Source organism: Notolabrus celidotus, chromosome 22 (genome assembly GCF_009762535.1).
Source record: "Notolabrus celidotus isolate fNotCel1 chromosome 22, fNotCel1.pri, whole genome shotgun sequence".
Taxonomy (NCBI): domain Eukaryota; kingdom Metazoa; phylum Chordata; class Actinopteri; order Labriformes; family Labridae; genus Notolabrus; species Notolabrus celidotus.
The window spans coordinates 11,645,300-11,672,359 of record NC_048293.1 but is presented as its reverse complement, the minus strand read 5'-3'; the positions used below and the strand labels follow the sequence as shown (position 1 = coordinate 11,672,359).

The following is a 27,060-nucleotide window of genomic DNA, read 5'->3' as shown; positions in this document are numbered from 1 at the left end:
GCCAGTTGGAGTTCAAGGGGGGGGGGCTGTAGCACCCCTGGCTATCCCTCCTGGACACGCCCCTGCACAGATAACATATGGAAGCTTTAAAGGAACATATATTCATACATTGTATTAACTCTGTTTTCTTGTGATAACAAACAATTTTCAGTTGTTCCCTGGAGACTTGGACTTATTTATTTATCTCATTATCTCAAGAAAACACAGCTTGTTTTCGCTTGTGATAAAGGGATATTTCTCTGGTGATCACTGAAAAAAACAATAGGCTAGTTGTTGTGATACACCAGACCGTGACTGCCCACACTAATGAGAAAAGTTAAGCCTATTTCTTTCCCTTTTTTTTCTTAAGATTAATTTGGGCCTTTTTTTCCAAGCACAGGGCAGAGGGTAGTGTAGGAAACTGTGAAGAGAAGTGGGATATGATATGCAGAAAATGGGCACAGGTCAGACTTCAACCCAGCCCGCTTTACGGACTATAGCCTCTCTGTATGTGAAGCTAACTGCAGAGATAGAGCAGCTCATCAGTTTAGGTAGCAATAGGCTTCAGCCCAAATAAACATAGAATATATTATTTGCTTATACAACTCTGGGGATACAATTTATGATCATCTTGCATTAAGTTAAGATCTGCTGACAACAACAAGAGTAAACTGGTTATCGCAAAAAAAGGAGCAGATGTTTGGTATAATGTCAACGTAAGGCTTCCATCTATGCCTAAGATTTGGATGTCTTTTTTTTCTTTAGCAATAATTTGACATGTCTGATGCATTGCTTATGAAAAATTGAAATTAGAATAGGTAAGGTAATATATAAGCAAAAATATTACTCTACTGTAAAGCACACACTTCTAAGCATGCAGAATTTAAAACTGCAAGAACTGAATCTGTCAGATGCAGTGACCAAACACTCACCGTGAAATTTAAGGACATTTCATCTTATCTCTTGAAGCATGCAAGAGAAGTTCAACAAGCATTTGAGACTGGATCTTTTTGACATAGTAAGTCAATGGGTTATCTGAGGGTTTATAAAATGCCAAGAGATAAGTTAAGTAAGGCCAGAGCACATTCCCCGAGGAAACTGTTCTCTCTTGTACAGCCTAACTGCGCCCTCCAATGGACACACCCCGCACTCATCGTCTTCACGGATGTAGGACGCACGGAGTTTTCTCGCCCTAAACTGGATTAAAATCAGGTTTTGCCTCCTTTTGAGAAATCCCCATTTAAGAATGTTTCCTCGGATTGACTTTGCTTCAAGGAGACACCGCTGCAGTCTTCCGTGTGCTGTTCCCTCTGCTGTCTGTGCACACAGCGGGTCAGTGCGCTCTGCTGAGCAGCTCTGAAAGACGCGACGCGTGGAGGAGAGTTCAACACACTCAGAACAAAAGGATCTGGGGTTTATTCCTTCGATTTGAGGGTATGTATCCAACTTTTATTGACATTAAGAGTCAATGTGAGGGTTTTGATGTTGTGGGCAGGGAGTTAAGAGACTTTTCTAGACTCGTTTGAAACTTTGACGCACGCTTGATTCGGGCTATTGTGCAACAGTTTGGATTGCGCGCTAAAGTCCGTTCCGTTATGGTAAAACGCAGACCGGTTCTATGTGATATTTAGTTTGCCAACTGGAGTTTATGGACAAAGTCATATCGTCAGCTTTGTTTGGTCACGGTATTGTGTTCCTCTGCGGTTGATCTCCCCCCTTTTATTAAAGCGAACTGTATAAACACGTTTATTCACTTCAAAGATTCAAACAGGCGACTCGAGCTTCCTGTAACCGCCCTCGGTCTGACTCTATGATGGGAATCAAGTTTCTCTCCGGAGCTATCGTCACTGAATTGTTTCTCAGCTGGATAACAGTGCATAAGTGCATGACTTCATCCATCATTTTATTTGGGTGTGTGTGGTGGTGGTGTGTGTGTGTGTGTGTGTGTGTGTGTGTGTGTGTGTGTGTGTGTGTGTGTGTGTCACCTCCGCAGTGCCACTCTGGTCTGAGCTGAGGGAAAGAGCAACAAGCACCTGCAGGGACCCCTCAGTGGTCCAAACCCCCATTACTGCAGAATGGGAAACTTTTCGAGCAAGGACGGCCATGGACCCACAGGTAGGTCAACACATACACACTCACAAACACACACATGTACACGCCCATGATACTTTAAACCAGCTCCTGCTTGTCAGATCACTTCCCTCGGGTCGTCGTTTGTCTCTGTCTGCTTTCTGAAATTATTTATTAAAGTATTTGGCAGAACTCACACACACACACACACACACACACACACACACCTGGGAATGTGTCTGTGTGTGTGTGTGTGTTGGCCTCATGATTTCATTTTTTTTTCTTCAGTAAAGCACCTTAAGACGTGAAACCTGTAGTGCCAGGAGGGTGGTGCAGGGGAAAAAAAAAAGCAGAGCAAGAGTGAGGATGCTAAGAAGACTGTGTGACAGAGAGGTGCATTAGGGTGTAATCAGGAAATTGAAGGCAACTACAGGAGAAGCATGCAGAAAGTATGTGCATGTGTTTGTGTGTGTGTCTGTTTGTGTGCAGCAGCAGGAATCTTGGCAGCCCTCCTGCATGTTGCTCAGCGAGTGGTCATTCTCCTCGCGTCCCCCTGTGATTCGCTCTGGCCTCGCCAGGGCAGCTGTGATGAATCGGCAGAATTCCCCGGCTCAGCACAAGGGCAGCGGATTAATCATAGAGGGCCTAATGCTATCTGACACACACAGTTACCTCAGTGAACACACACACACACACACACACACACACACACACACACAGACACACACTCTCTCTCTCATTCAGTCTGTCTGCCAGCCGTACACACGGTTGGATGAGCACATTAAGGTCTGGAATGAAGAAATAAAAAGCAGGGCTGGCATGAGAAAGTTATTAGACAATCCTGTCATTCTTTCTCAATGATTCTGCCTTACAGCAGGTGGTGTGTAACTTTGGGAATGCTCAGTTGCTGCTATTACATCATTTGAGAAAAGAACAACAATTTGACCAGCAGGTCTTTTGTCCAAACAAGGAAAGTAGGGATGAAAAGGAGACATGGTGCTCACATTGGCAAAGATCGCTGAGCCAAGAAGTAAAAATAATGTGTTTTTTTATGTGTGTGTCAACTATGGACTTCTATTTTCAGCCAAGTCTAGTCTATGTATGGGATAAATTTGTCTTCTGTAGATGTCTGTGTTCCTGAATTTAGAGAATGAGTGTTTCATCAACATTGTGGATGAGAAGTCGAGGAGGAATGTCTCTATTAAAGAATTAATCTTGAGCTGCCAGGCTTGGATGTTTTCAGACTAATGAGGGCCGTGCTGCTCTGGTCACCTCACTGAATGGTACTTTCAATGTCAGCATGCCAAACCAGTGACCAGTGAAATGCTTTCTTATAAGTCCTGTCCATTACTAGTTTCTTTTTATCTGTTTTGATGCATCTCCTACAATAGATCATAACTTTGACAAAGCTAAGTTCCTTCATCCAAAATACATGTGTTTTTTATCATTAATTAGTTCCGTTTGACCTGAAGTGTCCAGAGTGATGTATGAAAGGAGTCTTAAATTGGCAGGATGCTTTGAAATGGGAAGTTTCCCTGTGCTTACTCAAAAGCTTGGTCTCAGGCCCAATCCCAATCTCCACCCTAAAGCAGCTACAGTGTGTGAGTGCATGAGTGACTCAAAATAGTGACTTAAATCAAGTTACGCCCCAAAATCAAATCAGTGGCGCACAACCATACACAGGCGGAAGATTGAATAACCAGCTAATAGGTATCAAACTATGCTAATAAGAATCGAGGTCGCCAGTTGCTTGTGAGGATGGCTGAACATGCAAAGATGTCTAAAGTTTGGCTATGGAGGAAGTACAATACAATTTGTGTTGCAAAATTACTTAACACAGCATCCATGGCTAAGCACACTAGTATTGTGCATCATATTAGACCAAAGTACAGTATCTTCAGCTGTCTTTGAGATAAAAAAGAAAACCTCTGCCTGCTCCAGCTGCTGCTGGGGCTCTACGCCAGTCATCCTCCCTCCGCTTAAAGCAGCCATGGTAATCACATCCAACATTTGTAGCAAGTCCTGTTAGCTAGGAGTCTTAATAAATTGAGTATTGCATTAGCTCAAGCAGGCCACGAAGTCAAGCTCGACTCACAGTACATCAGCTGCTCTTAACACTAGGGATGGGCATTCCAAGCCAAAATACTGGTATCAGGTACTGACTGTCCATCTCAATCTTTACGCTGGGGTTTATGTGACGCAGCAGTGTGGTGTGTGTGTTTACATTTTCCAGCCATGCTCAGTCTCTGGATACACGTGTAGTGGTGTGCAATTCAGAAACGGAGCAAATTGTAGCGATTGTCGCAAAGGTTTTCTTCTTTTGCTATTTAATGCAATTAGCATTTTTCTTCTCCTGTTACTTAATGCGGCTAGCAAGCAGCTTTAAGACGCTCTATAGCCGCCGTCTGGTGGGAATACCATTTTACAACCAGGCACCGGTGAAAATGATAAAAAATTGTACTTTTAAAATGAGAGAATATTTGAATAACTCTGATTTTTACAAAGTGAATGAATATTCGAACATTCGAAAATCATTTCCCATCCTTACTTTACACCAGCCTATATCAGCTGACAGCTCAGCTGATTTCATCTAAATGGTAAATATGAAATGGAGTTGTACTCGTATAGCACTTTTCTAGTCTTTCTGACCTCTCAAAGCGCTTTTACACTACTCGTCACATCCACCCATTCACACGACATTCCCTATGATGGTAGAGGCTGCTATACAGTAAGGGATTATCAGAATTAGCTAATCTCATTCGTACACATTCACGCAACAGCCAGCAATTTGGAGTGTCTTGCCTAGCATGGGACTGCCGGAGCTGGGATCGAACCACCAACCTTCTGATTGATAGACGACTAACTATACCCACTGAATTGGCATTCTGTTTAAACTCCTTTAGCCTGCCTACTCTTGCTGCTTTCCCTGCAAACAACTTTGCAACCCACCTCCACTCCAGCACCTACTTTTATGCTGTGTCTGATTTAACCTGTCATACATGTTGTCACTGGTGCCCGCTCTGTTCTGTACCCCCCGAAGAGGTCTTTGATGCTGCTGCTCTCCCTGCCTTAGCATTTCATGTATGTACATGAAAGGTACATGAGAGAGGAGGTGTGCTCTCCCCACCTCGGGTTTTGGCATTCCACGTAGGCATGTTGAAGAGCAGGGAGCTCTCAGAACAGAGCCTCACTGCCAAATATAACTTACTCCATGCAAATAATTGAGTCTTTTCATGAGCATGCTCTGACTGAATGGTGTAGATATCAGCAAAAATTAATGGACGCCGTTCCAAAGATTGAGAACCGAGACACAGTATATTTGCTTTACATTACCTGGCTTTGCTCAAAGGAAAAGATACTTGGACTCATAAAAAGAGCACAAACTTACTATTAAATGTCTACATCAGGACAGTTTACACAAGTGTGATATAAAAACCAACACATATACAACACTTTTCAAAACAGAGCATTGTATATCATTTTAAATATCTTTTAATGAGTCTTGAGGGATATTTAACATTAGTTGTTTCACTTTCTTCTAATTTTCTTTAGGAGCTCATGGGGAAAGTTTCCACACCCCTCCTGCTTCCCCACAAAGTGATGAGCCTGCCTCCATACCTGGTGTCCCCCAGCTTTTTCACCCTGCTCCACCTCAACCCTCCCCTGCAGCCCCATCCACATCACCACCTCCAGTCCCAGGTCTCACACCCAGCGCAAAGAAAACACAGTCCAGCACCAACCCTACCACTACCTGTGCCCGTCCCGAATGGAGGCCTTATCCACCACTCAGCTCACAAAGCACCACTCTTGGTAGCTCTGGAGTTAACCAACAGCACAACAATCCAGGAACTACTGCTTTTAAAAGAGAAGCTTCTTTTGGCAGGAATGGGGGTCCTCCTACCTCCACCCCTCGAACCCCAATCTCCCAGGGGAAGACTATGACTGTCAGCCCCACAAGGACTCCCTCTTCTGTGTGTAGTGCCTCACCTGTGGTGGGCAGCTCTTCAGGGAGTAGCTGGAGAGAAAGGGACAGTGGTATCAGTCAGTCTTTACTGCCTGCTCATGAAGCTGCAGACAGCCAGGGGGAGGAACTGGAGAGACTTCTGGAGGAGTGTAGGAAAGCTCTTGGTGTCACTGCCAGTAAGGATGGAGCCTCAAACACAACAGGTGAGCTCAGTATTAGTGTTGAAACCTTTATAAAAAACATAATTTTTTATACTAATAGTTTATATTATTCATGCCAGGAGAGTTTTTCGTGCAAATGTAACAATTCTATTTATGACTCCTTTTTTTAAATATTTAAATTGCTTGTGTTGTCTTCTGACATTCCTGTATCCCTCCCTCCTTCAGAAATACTAAAGTGTCTGCTGACAGAGGTGAAGAGTCTGAAGAGTACATTACAGGTGAGATTTGCTAGAAAGGTTACCTCTTTTTTTAAATACAGTTTGGTAATGAAGGGAGTCAGTGATAAGAGATGGCAGCCTGAAAATGTGCTCTCGCTGACTTTGGGTTTAATATCCTTTATTCATCCTTCAAACGCATTCAGATATCAGTACTTTATGGACAAAGGTTTATTGGAACCAAAACATGTCAGAAGACTCAAAAAATGAGTGCTTCTTGGATCACTGGGGTTTACTGCCCAGATGCTTAACCCTTCCCTGAAACAGTGTTGGTCCAGTCATACCAATTAACAATGAATCACTATTATCACTAAAAAGTAAATAGACAGTATTATTTTCAGTAAACAAACTGTGGTTCCCCTAAACAAATGATACAAAAGCCAACTGCATTTCTATCTGCTGTCAGCTGCTAGCTTTAGCATGTATGGCTAATTAGCTTAGTAGAATAAATAACAAAGTATAACAAAGCCAGGGAGCAAACTACGCATGAGTAAGTGAGCTGTTGTGCGAAAAGCTTTAACCAAAGTTAAGGTTGAAATATTTAGTTTGAAATTGTGAACAAAGTAACACACAGGGTTGTTTTAACAGGAAATGCAGGCCTTATGTGCCTACGTATACCATTCAAATAGCTCAATGATATAACAATATGTTCTCCTGGTTGGTGTAGCCTTATGCTAGGTGCAACAGTGCAAATATACACAAAGTTATTTTCAGATGGAAACATCAAAAACTTGTCTCAAAGTTTTAACACATTGACACCAATGCTAGCTTGATTAGCTAGCTACAACCTCTGCTATTGTGACTCTTACTTCTCCAACTAACAAAATCAGTCTGTGCTGGTTACAAAATTAAGACTTTGCTTCTATCTACCCCGCTTTTTCACTCATCAATGATACTGGAGCAGGATTCGCCAAAAAACATGTTTTGTTTTGTTTAAGACAGGAAAACTCATGAAAACTTTAGGAGCTCATGGGGAAAGTTTCCACACCCCTCCTTCTTCCCCACAAAGTGATGAGCCTGCCTCCATACCTGGTGTCCCCCAGCTTTTTCACCCTACTCCACCTCAACCCTCCCCTGCAGCCCCATCCACATCACCACCTCCAGTCCCAGGTCTCAGGAAAACTCTACAACCAAGGCTTTGCTTGGCAGAAGAACAAATTGGCTTTAAACAAGATGTAATATGTATGTTGGTGTCTGAGCAGACAAAAGAGTTAAAGCCTGTGCATAGTTACCTTATTATGATATTTAGTGGAAATACATAGCACACACAACATTGGTGCTGTGATGGCTAATGCTAAACTGGTAGACAGTTAATACAGCTACAAGTCAAAACATGACCTCATCAGTCTGTATCCTGCAAAAATGTGTCTTGAACAAAGAAAGTTGTATTAAAAAGAATATCTGTAATTAACTAATTTACTTCCACAACAAATGCACACTTTGTGACAGTGGGTGATGGTGCTTATGGGAAAAGCAGTTTTTATCCCAGAAAAACAACACAGCATGGAAACTCCCCACTGTGCCTTTAAGTTAGAGATGTGTGGTTCAACAAATGCTCAGTCTGTCAAACAAAAGCCTTATTTAGTGTTTGTCTGGCATTTCTTCCTTAATTATCTCTTTTTTAATATCAATATTCCTAGTACGCATACGAAAATTAAAGTAAGTCAACACAGTTGAGAGACTAAGGTGGATAAGTATAGCGATGTAAACAGGATGTTACACACTTCAATGAGTCTATAGTTCTTGTGACCTTTCATACAGGAGATAACACCAAAACACACCCTGCGTCTGCCCCCCAACCCCACCCCTCACAGGCCTTGGAGAGGGCCCCAGCGGGAGCTGCAGCCTTACTAATTAAGGTCTTCCTGTGCTCTGACTTTTTCTGAGAGGCCTGAGGGAGGAAAATCTCTGAGACCATCTTCTATTGAAGTTTCTTGTTGTTCATACATGTAGAAGTGGTTGGAGATAGTTGCATATCCCTGTGGCATCATACCAAAACGGAACAAAGCAAATATATCTAGTGTTATCAGGACGCATGTTGCCTTCATTGTTCGAGTGACGTAAAGTTATTTTTCAAATGCAGTGATTTGTTTCTCGTTTTTTGACAACAGCAAAGGATGCTGGTCCAACATTTTGATTGAAAAAATGATTAGGTTCCAAACCAAATTTGGTTCTATAAACTACACACAGCTGGGAGCTCCTCTGAACCCTCTTCAGTCTGAGTGCCTGGGCGTTTCATGCTCTTATGAGGATGGTGATACGCTGCGGTAATTTCCTGTCAGTCGTGCGTTCCCATTCCTGACCCTCCCTTATGAGGATTGTAGCTAGAGGCTCCCAGTTTCCTCTAGATCTGCCACAGATTACAACAGCTGGGACATGACACACAGAAAGCCTTGCTCAATCCCACTTTTCTTTTCCCTTTGTGACTGATATAACTTCTACTAAACTTTTATTTTGCCAATTATTCAAATTAGAAGTACTTTAGCTATTAACACTTTTACACCCTTAGTGTCACCGTCTCATGATGTCCCTGCTCTCTCCTTCCTCTCTCCTACTTTCTCACATCCATACAAGTAACTTGGAAACATAAGCACTGCAGAGGCCAACTAAACCTCCCAGAGACTACGGTAAAGCACTGTGATGTAGTTGTGTATTAGAAGTCGGGGCGATCCAGCACTGTGTACATGGGCCCTCGGTAGAGCAATTTAAGCTAGCAAAGCTCAATTTTATGAACCCGCTCTGTCTGCTCTGCTGTCTTGAGAGCTTTTTTTTTTCTGTAGAGAGCCAGAGCAGGGGAGTGCAGAGCGGAGGAGGGGGTTCACATTCGGCTGTTCAGGAGACAAAACATGTTTTGTTTTGTGCTGTGTGATGAGGTGGGATGGAGGGGTGGTTTGGGGGGGGGCTTGCAGCTCCCAACCACTGACTGGCTGTGTGTTTTTGTGTGTGTCCTGCACGTGAGACAAAACCCTCACAAACACTTACTTCTACATTGAGAGTCTTGGCTGCTGTGATTTGTAGGGAAGCTGCCTTTCTTGTTCCCTTGCTGTGCCTCTCTGTCTTTTCTCCCTTCCCTCATTCCCTCATTCTTCCTCCATCACAGAGCTGACTGCTCCTCCCCAAGCACAGGAACCCAAAACAATTACCCTCCAACTTTTCCCTCAATGCTGTACCTTATCCCCCCATTCTCTATCCCCTCCTCCTCTTCCTATCTCGCCCCCTCACCTCCTGCTCTGTTCCTTCATCCATCTTTTCATGTGACCCCGACTTGCTTAAGCCCTTTTTCCTTAGCTCTGACCTTTTGTTTCTTTGACCTCTCTTTTCCATGTTATTTTGGTAGCCATCATTCTTCCCGGCACATTGAGTCTGCTAAGCCTCTCCTCTGCACCACTTCATCTGTCTTCATTCAAACGCTCCCATGTCTCTGTCTGCCGCAATGATACCATATTTACAAGGACTCTGAAAAATAGACACATGATTAGACAATGTGCAGCGGAGTACAGAGAATTTCATCCAATGTACCATCTGTCTGTGCTTATGTGCCCCACCGGTCTTCAATTGTCTTAACCAACAAATATGGAAACACTCCATTCATGGTGAGGAAGTGGGTGTTTGTGGGGGCTGCTGAGAATTGTGTTCCCTTCTGGAGATTTAGTCAATCTTAAAGCTGCTTCAGAATCAGTTCCAGGTGAGTGCTGCAGGAGACTTCCAAGAATGATCCTGAGGTTCCCTTTTTTCTCTCTTTGCTCTATGCTAGGCTGCTTCAGGAGCAAGGCCCTGCAGCCTGAGGACAGGCCATTAGAATACAGATTTGGTTTGGCGGGTTGTAATAGGGGGCTCATGTGCATGCTGTGTCCAATTTGCAGCACAGAAAAGATGGCAGTATCTCCAGACTCTTTCTTTGATGTCAAAGAACATCCAGACATGCAACTTGAAGTGTCAAGTTATTTTCAAGAGACGGTCAGGGAGTGTATGCCTATTTTGTACCTGTTTGCGCCTGCTATAGAGGGAATGGATGTCCCTTAATGGGTGTAACATTGTATTCACACACTTCTGAATACACACTGCAGACTGTGGAAAGCTGGAGAGAGGGGCTTTTACAGAGTTGAGATGTTTCCCCAAGTATGTATTAGGAAGACTGGGTGTGAAGTTGAACTCGGGACAGATGGTTGTAACACACACACATACACAATTTTGGATATCTGACAAACTCTCCTATTGTGCTGGACTCTTTCCAGGAATGTCAGGGACTCAGATGTGCATCAACTGTACAGACAAGTGTATCTGTGTGTGTGTGTTCCTGTGAATGCTGGATACCACATCTGGTCATGCAGTGGGGCACTAGGTCATGTCTTTAGGGAGGATGAGTGTGTGTGTGTGTCTGTGTCTGTGTGTGTGTGTGTCTTAAGACTGACAGTCCACACCCTTATCTCAGTGTGAAAGGAGGAGCGCCTCCTTCCTGTTTCCTTAAACAGACATGCTCTAGTTGGAGTGTCCTCGTTCAGATAACAAAAGCTTTGTGAAGACAAGATTGTTCACGTCCAAGTGTGTGTTCCAGTGTTTCTTAAAATAGAGAGCAGCTTATTTGACAAATGTTAAGACTTACCCTGACTGTGAAAGAAACCTGAACAATGTGGTTTGGTGGTGAGGTGAGATAATAAGGGAAGTATATGTGTGGGAGAGAAGAAGGGAATATGATATGTGTGTATGAGCGTGTGTGTGTGTGTGTGTGTGTGTGTGTGTGTGTGTGTGTGTGTGTGTGTGTGTGTGTGTGCGTGTGTGCATGGACTGTAATCGGGTCCAGCTGTGGTTTTGAGTCACTGGTCAGATGAGAGAGCAACTTGGCTCAGACACGGCCTCCTCCTCCTCCACATCTCCATCCATTCTTCATCTTATTACCCACCCTCCCACCCACTGCATTTCCTCACGTCTCTCTGGTTTACATTGCTCAACAGACGGGATCAAACCTCTGCATGTTTCATCCACTTTTATTGTCTTTTCTCCCATTTTTCTTCTTTCTCATTCTTTCTCACGCCCTGTGTTTCACTGAAACCTGGCTCAGTGAACACATCCCAGACAGCTCGCTGCACTTACCGGACTTTCAGCTCCACAGAGCGGACCGCGTAAAGGAACTCTCTGGGAAGGCGAGAGGAGGCGGAATCTGTTTCTACATAAACGAAGGTTGGTGTACAGATACCACAGTGTTGAAGAAGTCATGCAGTCCAAATCTGGAGACTCTTTTCATAAACTGCAAACCCTTCTATTCGCCGCGGGAGTTCTCCTCCTTTATTCTGGTCGGCGTCTACATCCCACCTCAGGCCTGCGTAACGGAGGCGTTACAGCACCTGGCGGACCAGATTACAGACGTGGAGAAAAAACATCCTGACTCTCTGCTCATCATTCTCGGGGATTTTAACAGAGCAAATTTAACCCACGAACTACCTAAATACAGACAACATATTAAGTGTCCCACCAGGGAGTCTAACACTCTGGACCACTGCTACACAGTAATAAAGGACTCATATCGCTCTGTCCCCCGTGCAGCTTTAGGACTATCTGATCACTGTCTGATTCATCTCATCCCGACCTACAGGCAGAAGTTAAAAACGGCTAAGCCTGTAGTTAGGACTGTGAAGAAGTGGACGGAGGAGTCAAAGCAGGAGTTACAAGCCTGCTTTGATTGCACTGATTGGAGTGTTTTTGAAGCTGCATCAGGAAACCTCAATGAACTCACTGACACTGTGACTTCATACATCAACTTCTGTGAGGACATGTGTGTGCAGACCAGGACCTTCCGCACATACAACAACAACAAGCCCTGGTTCACACCTCAACTGAGGAAGCTGCGTCAGGCCAAAGAAGAGGCCTACAGGAGTGGGGACCGGGACCTGTTCAAGCAGGCCAGAAACAAACTGACGAGAGGGATCAAGGTAGCTAAGAGGAGCTACACTGAGAAGTTAAAACAGAGCTTCTCTGCCAACGACCCCTCAGAAGTTTGGAGAGGCCTGCGTGAAGTTACAAGCTACAGGAGACCCTCCCCCCACCCTGAAGGTAACAAAAGACTAGCTGACGACCTGAACAGCTTCTACTGCAGGTTTTCACACCCCACACCCGAACACTCTGATTTACCTGGCCCCCCCACAAGCCCCTCCCCACCCCCCTCTGACCCCCCACCTGCGCTGACGATCTGTGAAGATGAGGTAATCCAGCTCTTCCAGAGACAAAAGACCAAGAAGGCTCCAGGACCAGACGGCGTGTCCCCCTCCTGCCTGAGAGTCTGTGCTGAGCAGCTGGCCCCCATCTTCACAAAGATCTTCAACACATCGCTGGAGCTGTGTGAAGTGCCCTCATGCTTCAAAAGCTCCACCATCATCCCAGTCCCAAAGAAACCCACCATCACAGGACTCAATGACTACAGGCCCGTCGCCCTGACATCTGTGGTCATGAAGTCCTTCGAGAGACTAGTGTTGAGCCACCTGAAAGACATCACAGGCCCCCTGCTGGACCCCCTGCAGTTTGCCTATCGGGCAAACAGGTCGGTGGAGGATGCAGTCAATATGGGTCTGAACTACATCCTGCATCACCTGGACTCCCCCAGGACCTACGCTAGGATCCTGTTTGTGGACTTCAGCTCTGCGTTCAATACCATCATACCAGACATCCTGCACCAGAAACTCACCCAGCTCACAGTGCCGGCCTCCATCTGTCAGTGGATCACCAACTTCCTGACGGACAGGAGACAGCAGGTGAGGCTGGGGAGCATCAAATCCAGCACCCGGACCATCAGCACTGGCGCCCCCCAGGGATGTGTTCTCTCCCCACTGCTCTTCTCCCTCTACACCAATGACTGCACCTCAGGAGACCCCTCGGTGAAACTCCTGAAGTTTGCAGATGACACCACCGTCATCGGTCTCATCCAGGACGGAGACGAGTCTGCTTACAGACAGGAGGTGGAACAGCTGGCTCTCTGGTGTAGTCAGAACCATCTGGAGCTGAACCCGCTCAAGACGGTAGAGATGACAGTGGACTTCAGGAGAAGCCCCCCCCCACTCCCCCCCCTCACCATCCTGAACAGCACTGTGTCTACTGTGGACTCTTTCAGGTTCCTGGGATCCACTATTTCCCGGGACCTGAGGTGGACCTCCCACATAGACACAATCAGAAAAAAGGCCCAGCAGAGGATGTACTTCCTGCGTCAGCTCAGGAAGTTCAACCTGCCCCAGGAGCTGCTGATCATGTTCTACACCTCCATCATCCAGTCTGTTCTGTGTACCTCCATCACTGTCTGGTTTGGCTCTGCAACCAAACTAGACAAACACAGACTGCAGCGGACTATAAGGACTGCAGAAAAAATCATCGGTGTCGACCTGCCCCCCATCCAGGACTTGTACCGGTCCCGGGCCAGGAAACGGGCAGGGAGCATTACCGCTGACCCCTCACACCCTGGACACAAATTCTTCAAACTCCTCCCCTCCGGCAGGCGCTACAGATCACTGTGCGCCAAAACAACCCGCCATAAGAACAGTTTCTTCCCCCAGGCTGTCACTCTGATGAACACTAAACCATAACAGTGTCATACCTGTCAGATAAATACTCTCTGTAAATATACATGTAGATATACAATGCAACAATTCTCAAGCAGAATTCCATATTTCTATTTTTTGTATTATTTAACTTCTATTTTATAATGTAAAACTACCTCTGCAACTCACCACTGCACTTTATCATATTATTTTAGCCTGTACATATTAGTCAAGCTATTTGTTGTTTCTTTGTATTTATAGCTAAGGTTATTGTTATTATATTTTCATTTTATTTTTTATTGTAGTTCTTATTCTTATTCTTATTCTTATGCCTTGTACAAAGAGAGCACAGTTTACCAAAGTCAAATTCCTTGTGTGTTCAAGCATACTTGGCGAATAAAGCTGATTCTGATTCTGATTCTGATTCTCTTCGCTTTTAAGTAAATGGTTTCCTCACATTTTTTTATGATCGGGTATTGTTTCTGTCTGGCTTTGTTTGTTTCCTGATGTCTGGAGCAGTGTCTGTGTCCGTGCTAATGCTCTTAAAAACATTTTTCTACATTCTAAAAAATAGAAAACTGAGTTCTTGCCAGAGTAAGACCACCCTGCTAGTTTCTAGATAACCACAAAATAAGGGGAAAAAGGCTTTTATGAGTTTATAACCATAGTGTTTGTGACAATAGCAGACGGTTACACAATGCATACCGTCTGTTCCCAAACGTATGAGGCATCCTGCTTCTTGAGTAAAAAAGCCACATAGTCCCATTTAGTTGATATGAAATGACTTGCGGAAAAATGTTCCAAGAAAATCTTCTCACAATTCAGTGATGCCTCATTAGAGGAAACTTGTCATCCCATCTCTTTTGTGCGTGTTAAGGGTTGCTTCTCAGTTCAGTTCCACTTGTGTTCTCCTAATGAGGGCCAAATGGATATTTGATTGTTTATTTGATAATAGTTGGTGTCTGCTGAGTGTTCAGTTGTGTTTGTTTTGGCATTCATGTCCAGTTTGGGTTTTGAAATGCTAAATCTCACCCTCTTTATGCTTCACAGGAGAAATAGGCTAAATGTTTGCTCCACGTTAGCAGCTCAGGATGGATTGAAAGATTTTGGTGATCCTGACCACCACACTATTATATCATCAGCACTGCAGATAAAGTCTGAGATAAGTTATCCTGCAGCTCCTAATCCCCCCATCCCTGCAACCCCAACCTCACCCAACCTCATGACAAATCACTGTCCAAACCACAACATTGACTTACACCCACCCATAAATATTTAAACACAGAAATACCTCTCGTTTCACTCAAAAACTCCTGGAGGCCATTAACCAGAAATTTAGTATCCTTGTTTTTTCTCTTTTATTTGTTCTGTCTTTAATCTGCTTTTCAGTTCTTGTTTATTTGGTTTATTCCATGTGTCTGATCATTTTGTGACTGTCATTACATGGGTCTGGATATGGATTTTTTTGAGCCAATACCAATAACCATCAATAGCCTGCTCTAGATGACAGATACCAATGAGATTAAAAATATTTACTTTATATTTGTGTCATTTTAAATGTGTACTTAAGCCCACCTGAGGTTAAAAAGGCAAAAATGCACAAAGCAAAGGTGCACATACTAATATTCTTAATCGTAAAGTAAACTACATGTGGCTAACAAGAACAGCCAGGGAGTTCAATGAATAACTCCAAAGAAATATGATTCCTAAAGTTGATGCCATGTTAAGTTCCCAGAAGACAAGTCATGACGTGTCTGTGTTAAAATGAAAACTACTCTAGCAGTTGTTATAAAAGTGTTCTTCACATTTACATCCGTGTGGTTTTCCTTTCAGACAGAGCGTGGGGAATGGCTGCAGTTTCAGTCCGACCTACAGGTGGCAGTGTCAGTGGCAGATCGTCTGAGAGCCGAGGCAGAAGAGGAGCTCACAGCCCTCCGAACGGTGCACAAAGATGTAGAGAGGGAGCTGGCAGCTGCCCAGCAGAGACTGAAGGAGGCTGATATCCAACTGGTCACCCTAAGAGGGGAGTTGAAGGAGAGTAGGCAGAGACTGACTAATCTCACACCGGGTCCAGGTCAGGAACCAGAGAGGCCAAATAGACCAACCAATGAACCAGCAAAAAGCCCCGAAAACAAAGAAGTGACCCAGATGGGCAGGGAGCGAGGAGTTCATAAGTTGGGGCAAGAAGAGATGGAGAGTAAGTGTCTGAATGAAGTGACCAAGAATGTTGTCAGCAAGGAGGTCAGAAAGGACTGTAATAATGTGACTAAGCGCTACCTGAAAAATGTGACCAGTGAGGATCGGACTGGAGAGGCAGTGAGATCCAGCGAGACACAAAGGATGGTAACCACAGAGAGGTCAAGGTGAGTGACATAGTTTGCAGCATTTTAAGGTAAAGCCAAACGTGACTGGTCAGTCAGGAATTTCCAACAAAGCTTCCTCTTTCCTTTGGCTTTGTAAATGCACATTGGTTGAGTGAAAGCAGAATAAATTTCCTTACCAAGGACTCTTGAGTACAGTCTATAAAGCTTAATTTACTGCTGGAGTGAACAGCTGTTATGGAAAATGCTATCAACAACATCTGGTTTGGCTTATTGCGTCTGGTACTCTAACAATGTGTTGTAATCTTACAGGAGTCTCTCCAGATTACCTGCTTCCCCAGACTCCCCCACCGTGCAGAATGGAACCTCCCAGACCAATACCGTCTCAACATTTGTACCTACAAACAAGGTGGGATCCCTCATCTTAAGAAGATCAGGGTTTAATTAAAATGTGGATATTGGCTCAGTGGTCCATGCTCTGCTTATTTTGACTGATTTTTAATGAAGCTCGTTTGTTTTAAAGAACACTGGGCCACTAAGAGGCAGGAGGAGTCTTGATTGGCAGGACAGCAGGACAAGCACTGACACAGGTGTGTATTCAAAGTGCTTGTACCATGTATAATAAGTCATCACTAGCTTGTTTTTGTGACATAGCTGTAACTCTAATCTACTATCAGTTTGGTACCCCAGGAGTTTGAGAGGAACAGCAAAAGTGAGCTAATGTGCAAGGTTCTTTTGCAAAAGCAGCATTCCCCAGTTTATTTCCATTATTTGCGGAAGTTGTAAAGTAAGTCACACAAGGAAGTGTGATTCAAACTGGTGTTTGCTATTATATTTCAAGAAATGCCTTCATCTAAAATTGCAAATGAACTCTTGAAGTGGGTCAGTGCTTTGTTTGTGTTGCAAATGTGCAAAGAACAAAGTTCATATGCCAGCAGGTGTAGAAATGTGCCAAGAAGGGGAGTGAAGTGGACTGCTTGCAAACAAATGTGATTGTCCACAATGCAGGATCTAAATTAGGGAAAATAAATCAGCCAATCAAATGTTATATGAAGATAGATAAGAATCCATCATGTCTGTTAGACCTCAAAAGTTGAAATAATTATGTTTGGTAAGCGCAAAATGAATTGTTTTTGAGAAAATGGGAATATGCTTCTGTAATGTTCTACTAACTGAAGTTTTTTCTCAGCTCTACAGAGTATTTCATCATTTAGTTCACTGTTTTGGTTTCATTACCTGCATCTTAGCTGCTGGTTTACTCTAACTGATCTTATACAGTCATTTTAATAATTTTAGCTTTAGCATAAAAGCTGAGAAAAACCAGCTATACTTCTTCAGCTCTCAAAAGCTAGTTAGCTAGTACTGTCTGAACATATTAATGTGTTTGGCGCCTTAAGACTAAAGAGTCACCAATTTTAGGGGGTGGGGACCAAAACGGAGCACGCAGTAGTAAAATATAGGAAACAAGACTCAAAATGAAAGCTAACATTACCCTGTGTCTACAGGATGTGTAAAATTACATTTGTTTGCTAACTTTTGCAACTCTTTGTCCAGTGAATATCCGTGTAAAAAAATCAGTCTTCCCCATAAAGTGGCCTAAAATCAATCACTGCTGCAGAAGTGTGTAAAATGTGTGTAACTTAAAGTTAACATGTCTAAAGGTTTTTTGTTTTTTTTTTAAGTTGTGTTTTTTGGGCATTTACGCCTTTATCGGACAGGACAGCTGAAGTGAGACAGGAAATGTGGGGAGCAGAGAGTGGAGAAAGACATGCAGGAGATGGTCGAGGCTGGATTCAACCCTACGACCTCTGCGACAAAGGCTATAGCCTCTGTACATGGGGCGCACGATTAGACCGCCAGGCCAACGGCACCCCATCTAAAAGGTTGTTTTTAATAATATCAGACTGTGTTGTTGCTTCAATTTACAGGAAAGCGAGAGGAAACTCTGAACAAGTACAACTCAAGCCTCACAGAGCTGCCTCCCACCAAGTGAGTCCACACACACAGTGTTTCCCTCACACATGGCCGATACCTGAACTGGCCGCTGAAACTGTCTTAGTTTACAGTCGTTGTGAAATGCTACGTCAGTACCAAGCATTGTTTACACTAGGATCACCTGTTGTGATAGCGTACTATCAAATGAAACATTTTGAAATGCAAATTTTGGTATTGGGCCTTTTGGTAAAAAGGTATTGCTGAAGATTCCTGTCAAAACATCAAACACTTACAGATGAGAAAATAAATGGTAGGAGGTGGGGTGGGACATGCAGCTGTGTTTAAACGAGAGGAAAGCTGCAGGTACAAGTGTCATTCTTTCAGTGGTAAACACTGATATATGTACAGGGACACACTCACACTGACATACCACTGTGTCCAAGAGGCCACAATTGTTCCATCCTGTAATCTAATTACCTCCTTTGACCCAAGTGCATTCGTCCAGTGAACTCATGGGGGACAGAATTACCTCTCGTGCTTGGATCAGTGGGATAATTGGGTTTTCTATTCAATGACTGAGTCAGCTATGTGACAAGATTTTTCCACAAAAGCACAGCTTATAACTCCTGCAGTGTTAAAACGGAAAAGTGTGAAACCCTCAGCAGTTTCTATCTTGTCGTTGTCAGGTCCCAGGATGGCTTTAACATGCTGCTGCGTCGCCATGGAGGTTCTAAGAGAAACTCGCTGCTCCGCTGGTGTCAGAGCCAAACACAAGGCTACAAGGTTGTCCTGAATATGATGTCGTTTACATGTCATCCTTAAAACTGCACTGACTTGTTTGTCATTTTACACAGGGTTGAGCTGAAATAAGAGAACTGGTAATCAAGAAGTATTTTTCCCAAGAAGCAGCTAATGTTCTGATGTTCAGTTAATGACAGTCGGCTTAACTTTCTGTTAGATAATAAAAAGCCAAAGACATCTTATTCATTTATCTGTTGGCATTTGTTTCAGATAAGTTAAGCCCAAAACAACTTATGTCTATCCTGAAGTAAGAGATTCTACACAAGGGCAACATAACTTTATGTAACATTTGTATCAACTTCAGATGTCGACAGAAATTACTTATTTTATATCACTTAATCAGATTAGCATTGAGAAAAAAATTATTATATATTTGGATCCCATGTTCATCACCAGACCCTATAAAACACACTTCACCTGGCTTGGTAAACTGGGAGGAGTGAAGTGGACTAGGAGAACTGCCTGGTATTGACTTAAGTGGTTGGATCATTCTGTAAGCATGGATTGTTTTAGTGTATATTTCAGAGTAGCAAGTAGGGTTGCAAAGGGGTGGAAAATTTCTGGTAAATTTCCATGGGAAGATAAGCTGGGGAATTTTGGAAATATTCCAAATTGGAAACTTTCCATGGGAATTTATGGGAATTAAGGGTAACTTAATGGAAAGGTATCATATTGAAGCAGAAATATTTGTTTTGTTATAAGCAGACATCCATCCAAAATAATACAATTGAAACATATTTAAAATTTTATTGAGCAATCAATTATTTAACTGAAGAACAAAAACATGAATGTTCAGTTAAATATTACTCATCCCCCCCGACCCAAGCCATTCAAAAATGAACAAAATTGCAAATCATGAATTTCCCTGTCGTGGGATTAATAAAGGAGTATCTTATTGTATCTTATGCCAATGAAGTTCCATTCAAAATGTTAAATGAAAAGAGCCGCTCTCCCTCCAAAAAAGTTCCATTCAACATGCAAATAAAAAATCATCTTCCCTCAAGCTTCTCAAGCCTAGCCTTGGCAGGATTCTAGAAATCAATTGAGCATGTGATGGGAGAATGCACAGCGCAGGTAGGGGGCGTGGTCTCAATAGCCCTGCAGTAAGCAGTGTGCTATGTGCATGTGATTGAGGAATAGCATAGATAATCAACTGTACTTGCATGAAATCTGGTTGTTTTAGTCAGGATTATGCTAAAATATATTTTCCACAACTATATTGAAGTTCCCTATTAAGAGCCAACCTTCAATCAAGTAAATTCCTGGTTTATTCCTGTTAATTCCCATAAATTCCCTTTAATTCCCATGGAAAGTTTCCAACTTTGAAAATTCCTGGAATTTTGCAACCCTGGTTGCAAGTTTTCAGATTTTAGGAAGACACTTAGCAGCTCCTGGCAGCAGTTTGGTTGTTAATTTTCCAATTTTTCCAATTGAAGCGAGCTAATAACTTTAGCTGTTGGTTAGCTCTAGCTCATAATGTATCCAGTATGGTTTGGCACTGTTACTTCCCCGGCTGCAATAGCACTTTCTCTCTGTAAAAGACACTGGGTGCAGCTACAGTATGTCCCTCTCGAGATCTTACAATACTGGCTTTAAAAATAGCTTAGTGGATGTACATTAGTGCGCTAACCTCTTCACTCACTCCCTTCTACAAGCACGTTTACTAGCCACTGAAGCCGCCAATCCACTCTCTGTGGATGCCGGCTGATGAGGTTTTGTGGTTATAAGAGTAACGGGACGAAGTCGTGAGCTGGTGTTACTCTTTCAATTTTGTAATGCAATGAATGCAGGAATCCGATTAATTGATCATGCCATTTTATATAAAGTGCTTTACCAAACTTGAACAGCTGCAATGTCTTAAGAAAGGTACCGGACTAATAACAACTAAAAACATTCTCTTCATCTGCAAAAGATAAGAGACTAAAATCAAAACACTTTTTGTCCGTTTTTACTGAGTGTAATTCAATCAGAAAGGGTTATTTTTTGTGAAGGACAGAGTGAGTTATTAAATAATTAATCATGTTGGTTCAGTGTGCTTGAAAAGAAAGGTTTTGTAAGGCAGAGGCAGAGATGCACTCCAGATCTGTGAAGTGTTCTGTTGGAACATTTCAGCAAGAAGAAAATTGGCTTTCAAAAGCTGTGGCAGATTCTGATTGATTAAATGAATGAGGGGGATGTCACTGGGTGAGAAGGGCTACATAACAACAATAACAACAATAACAACAACAATATTATTATTATTATTATTATTATTATTATTATTATTATTATTATTATTACTATTATTATCATTCATGTATTTGCAAAGTACTTTGACTAACAAAGCAAGGCAGAAATTTGGATCTGGGCATACCCACTAGGAAGGCAGTATTCCAGTTTTCCAATACGTCTTACTATAATGAGACTTTTGGATTGATCACAAAAAAGTGACTTGTCATAGTTTGAACAGCTGAACCTGAAGTTTCCCAGCAAGCCATGACAATGTGAGAGTGAGCCAAACTGAAGCCACTGAATGAAATCCAACCACTATCAATTTTCTTTTTCACCCCTAAACTTTTTTTGTGATCTATCAAACTTTCCTTTGTTGAAAAATGTCTGCTTTGAATCTCCGCTTATGTCTGAGGTTTTTCTTTGGTTCGTTGAGTGCTGCCGTTATCATCTGTCTTTTTTTTCTCAAACAGAATATCGATATCACCAACTTCAGCAGCAGCTGGGCTGATGGCCTGGCCTTCTGTGCTGTGTACCATACCTACCTCCCTTCACACATACCGTACACTACTCTGACCCCAGAGAACAAGGTAAGCAGTGTACCAGGTAGGGCTGGGCGATAATTCGATAACAATAGTTATCGGGATATCATTTTTCTCAATATAAATATAACAAATATTTGATAAATAAAATATATATTTAAACCTGTAATTACTTCCCTCAACCACTCGAAAGGAGGGGATGCCAATGTGAATAACTGATGCTTTCACTGCACTGTGGGAAACTATATCACTCTGCCTGTAACCCTTAGTAACCTTAAAGGGGACTGCATTACTCAAAACAATACTTTACAAAGTGATACGCCGTACACAATTTGATATTCGTTGTAAATTTAAATCAAATCATGCTCAACCTGAGAAAAATAAGAATCTACAAACTAAAACTTCACAAAAATCTCATCTTGCACAAAAGACCTGCTTCCTGTTAGCACTGTCAAAAATAAGGGATTCAAGAAGTTTATCAAAGAACTAAATCCAGACACAAACTAACAAACCGTCTGGCTTAAAATTTAAATGAAGTAATGATTTGATATTTATCATGAAAATTATCGACATCGACTGATATGAAAAATGTTGTCGTGATAACATATATTTCAATATCGCCCAGCTCTAGTACCTGGAACCTTTTTTAACACATAGGACAAAGTGACCTGCTCAACTTTGCTTTTCTTTCTCTTTTCTTTGTAGAGGGAGAATCTCAGTCTGGCATTCAAGACAGGAGAGAGTGTTGGAATCACACAGACTCTAGTAAGCCCCATGTTCTTGCTTCATTAAATAAAACTAATTATTTTATTGTCAAGTCATTTGTGATGTTTCGGTGACATGTGAGGTTGATTTAAAAGTTTGTGATTGTCTACAGACAGTAGAGGAGATGCTGCGTGCAGGAGGTCCTGACTGGCAAAGGGTGCTGAACTATGTGGAGAGCATATACCGTCACTTTGAGATGTGACTGCTGGAGGTGCAGACTGATCATGGAGCAGTGGAACCTAACTGAAGCCTAACAGGAAACAATCAAAGATGTTTAAAAGTGATGTCCTTGAAAATATGTTATAGATCTACTCGGAAACTAAATATTTTTAAATTGCCAGGGTAACTTAAAAACAACAATTTTAATAATAAATAGATTCCCTAAGCAAAGAACATACAGACAGTTCTATGCCAATAGTTAAGGTGCCGTGTCCACTGTATGCTTCTTACATGCCTTCATTCAAAGGCATTTCAACAAGAAACTGTAGAAACTGTTGATAGAAGTCGTGTCGTAGCATTAGCAGCAGCTCTAAACTCGGAAATTGTACCTCTGAAAATCTGAGTGTGATAACTTTTCTCCCCTGTAAGGACCTCCGCCATTGTTGTTAACAAAGTTGATTTCAGAGGTCCCGCCCCTTCTTGATTCTGATTGGTCGGTGATCAAGAAGTGACATTGATGAACGCGGCAGTGTTCCAAAAGTTGAACTGTTTTCAACTGAGAGCGCTGTGACAAAAATCAGGCGACGATGAGTGTTGAAAACGCTGAATCACATTGAGTTTGATTAGAAAATAGGTGCTGCAAGCACAAACAACGTCGGCAGTGGACACCGCATCTAAAGTGTCTTTTTTATACATATATATATATTTCAAATTTGCCTACAAACATTGGCTCTGGAAACAACAGTTATAGAGTTTTCATCAGTTTGTGTTTCGAAAAATTCTCACAGTATTTACTTGATAGGAACTCCGCTGAGTAGCACTCTAGCATCAAAATAAAGCACACTATTACAGACACTTAACTGCATAGCTCCCCTCCTTTTGTTAAAGACATATTATAATTTAATTTTCAAATTATATTAACACTAATTCCCAAAACATAGAAATGTCAGTTTGGTGTCGTTGAATGATTTTCCCTCTGCCAAGCTATCTGTCAAACAACCACAAAACTATCAGGTTTCAAATTTGTTACCACCAGCTCCACAGATATAGTTTCATTTCTTTGTTGTATGTGCTTGTATTTCTCTCAGATAGTAACTTTCGGTTACTGACCAACTGAGAGGAAGAGGATCAGTCGGCTTTTAAAGTTATTTTCTCTGATGGCTGAAGAGAGACAGGAAATGTGGGGAGAAGAGAATGGGGGATGACCTGCAGCGACCTCTTTGCACAGGCCTATTGTTACTGTACATGGGGCGCACGCTTAAACTGCAAGGCCAACTGCCGCCCCGATCAATCAGCTTTTAATACAATAAGTTAGATAGCTCAACAAATATATGTTAAACAGTAACTTTTAAAATACAGACAGTCATAGAAATTCATAACATCTCAATCTTTAATAAACACTCCTTTAAGGAAAGAGCATGTGAAGGTAGAGTTACTGTGAACGTCTCCACACTGGTACTTCACTGACAGACTGTATGTACTGTGTGCCAATGTGTCCTTAAATAATCTGTGTGCACTCTTTAAACAGCACACTGCTTTTACTGCCAGCCTGCCAATATGTCTTGAATTTCACCTTGGCTGTCATGCTCTGCAAAGATTCTACATTTTTACGCTGTAAATATGCACTTTGTCAGCACTTTTTTGATGTAAAATATGATTCTGTACAGTACAGGTGTTACAGGGGCTTTTAGTCAAAAGCCGGCAGATAGATATGTAAAGTTCAAACCTCTGTTTTTGAACAACAGGGACTGTGTGGCAAAGATCAAAACCTCAACATCAATTTCATAAGTGTGCCATGGCTATTCTGGTGTATCTCAAATAACCTACACCTCACTGATGCACCAATCAGCGCTCATTCTGCCACGGTGCTGGGAAACTAAATAAGAAGAACGGTTTGATGAGTGTAAACTGCAATTTATTGCCAAAGTCCTACCTGCCAAATATTAAAACACTCTTTTTTTGTGGAAATTCACCATTGTAAACATGTGTATATGTAACTAGTGTGAAAAATGATGCTTAAGAAATAAATTGTTAATATTGTGCAAATATAATGTGTGGATATTGTGTTACACTTACTGTTGGAATTTTTTTTTGCTTTTTTGTGTCTACGCACGTGCCAGACTCCAGCGGCAACAACTACTATTACTTCTATTACTACTACGACTACTACTACTATCTGTCTTATCACCATCATCTCTCTCTCTATCTCTTCATCTCCTCTAACCCTCTTTCCAACAAGGCAGATTGCTGTCTAACATGAGTCTGGTTCTGCTCGAAGTTTTTCCTTGCCGCTGTAACTTGCTAAATAATGTAAGGTGCAATGCTCATGGTGTATTAAGATTATATAAGATCGAGTCCTGTCAGTAAGAGATGACTGTATTGTATCCGGTCTTGATGTTGGGTCTTTAGAGTATGGTCTGGACTTGCTATGTTTGTAAAAGCCTCTTGAGATAATGTCTGTTGTGATTTGTATGGGCTGAGATTTGTGCCACTTGAAACTGAAATTGAATAATTATATTGAGTTTGAGAAGCATGATTTGAAATTGAAATGAAGGGTATTGAAACTGAATTCATTTGCTTTGAAATTGTATTTAACCTACTTGGAAATTCAACCCTCTATTTTCCTTAAATTCAAAAATAAAAAATCAATTCAGTTCAAACAATTCAGATTCAGTTTTCACGTCACCTATGTCAGTTTCAAAACATTAATTTCAATTTCAAATCATGCTTTTCAAATTCTACTATTCAATTTCAGTTTCTAGTGGCACAAATCTCAGCCCATAGATTTGGTGCTATACAAATTAACAAATACAAATTAAGATTGATGGATTATGAGACAACATTTTGGCTTTTAGAGGAGGGAGACTTATGGGAGCAAGAGACAAGACATCAGTGAGAAGAATGAGATTGAATTGAGGAAATCATTGAAGCAATAATTGTAGGATCACGTCCATGTCTCATTTGTGTCTCACTTTTATTCAAGAGTATTCGTGTAGGTAGTATAAGACATTTGATCCCTTATCATTGTTTGTCCAATGACCTGTCTTTGTTTTCTCTAAAGGCGTTTCACTGAGGTAGAGATTTTACTGAGGGGCTGCAGTGCTAATCACAAAACCAAAAACTCCTAGAGTTAACTATGCACAAGTAGAAAGTATCCTTATATTACTTTTTTTCCCTTACCTTTAACTATTATATTTAAACTTTGTAAATATATTGTCATACTCCCCTGTCTCTTGCTGAAAACTGCTGTAACACAAACAGGGGATCAATAAAGTCTGTCTTATCTTATCTAAAGTTTAAATGTTTCTATAAATAGATCCAAAAGGGCTTAAGGTTAATTTTATAGAGGTTTTTTTGTTTGTTTGTTTTTAAGATTTTCTCGTCAATGGTACTCAAATTACAAGCAAAACAGAAAAAGAAAAAAGGAGAAGCATCAACTTCTCACTTCAAAATTCAATCAAAGGATAATTCAATTTTTGAAAAACTACCTGAAGTAGTTTTTAAAATAGTCGGTTGAATAGTGTTTTCAGCTCAAGGGGAATGTACTATACTGAATAGTATGAGTATAATAAGTGTAAAATGTTCTGTTCTGTGAGTTGCTGAGATTTATAATATAAGACTTGTATGAGACTTAAGTGCTCTCTGTTGAGATTAAATTGAGAAATATTATGAAGCTGACATGTTTGAAAGAAGCACTTGTAAGAACTGACTGTGATACTGAACCTTTATAAGAGACAAATTTGAAATCTTGGATTAATCTAATTCTTCTGTATGCTGAGACGTCAGGATGAGACAACTGTAAGTAATCAAGGAGATCCAACTGAGGGCACACTGTGAGAACTATGTTCATTCCTCAGGAGTCACAATAGAGTCCAATGAGAAAATGAGCAAAAACAGCCTCTTTTTTTAAATTTTTATTTCTTTCTCAAGGAGGCTGATTAAAAATAAATAACACATCATCTTGTTATTAACTTTATGCTAAGGTTCAGCCTTGAAAATTAAAGTTTATTCAATTAAGGCAATAAATGATAATACTAAGGATATTTAAGAGCTTTTGGCAACGTTTTATTTCAAGGTTCATGCATGGTCTCAGTTTGTAAGAGGTGAGTTAGCCTGGGCTCTGCTACCACCTGCTGCTGAATAAAAGTAACTACAGGTTTTAAGCTGCACCTCAGTGAAGTGTATAATTATTGCTTAGAGGTTAAAACATGGTCCCACAATGTCAGCATCTCTCCTCCATGATGCTATTTTTAGAGGAAACTTTTCATGAACAGTGTTTTTGTGTTTAACTTGCCTACACTGTTAAATAAACTGATGTGTGAGATACTATTTTAGGATGCATCTAACAGGAGGAGTTGAA

General features: G+C 41.7%; 2 protein-coding genes across 2 annotated transcripts in view; one reads left to right on the top strand and one right to left on the bottom strand.

Annotated features, from left to right (window-relative positions):
* dlgap2a (discs, large (Drosophila) homolog-associated protein 2a) overlaps positions 1–27,060 on the bottom strand; it is a 421,050-nt gene that overhangs the window by 265,215 nt on the left and 128,775 nt on the right.
* si:ch211-195o20.7 (cytospin-A) lies at positions 870–24,746 on the top strand. Its single transcript, XM_034674609.1, has 12 exons — positions 870–1,413; positions 1,973–2,094; positions 5,602–6,216; positions 6,400–6,452; positions 15,803–16,332; positions 16,603–16,699; positions 16,814–16,880; positions 18,219–18,279; positions 18,912–19,008; positions 21,708–21,824; positions 22,482–22,541; positions 22,654–24,746. The coding sequence occupies exons 2-12, from the start codon at positions 2,055–2,057 to the stop codon at positions 22,741–22,743; spliced, it is 1,827 nt and encodes a 608-aa protein (XP_034530500.1). The 5' UTR covers positions 870–1,413; positions 1,973–2,054; the 3' UTR covers positions 22,744–24,746.

What these genes read in the sequence shown, in the direction of transcription:
- si:ch211-195o20.7 (XM_034674609.1), top strand. Translation starts at nt 2,055, where the DNA reads ATGGGAAACTTTTCGAGCAAGGACGGCCATGGACCCACAG. An exon ending in CATTTGTACCTACAAACAAG is followed by an intron (nt 16,700 to 16,813) that starts GTGGGATCCCTC and finishes TTTGTTTTAAAG; the next exon opens with AACACTGGGCCACTAAGAGG. An exon ending in TTGGAATCACACAGACTCTA is followed by an intron (nt 22,542 to 22,653) that starts GTAAGCCCCATG and finishes GATTGTCTACAG; the next exon opens with ACAGTAGAGGAGATGCTGCG.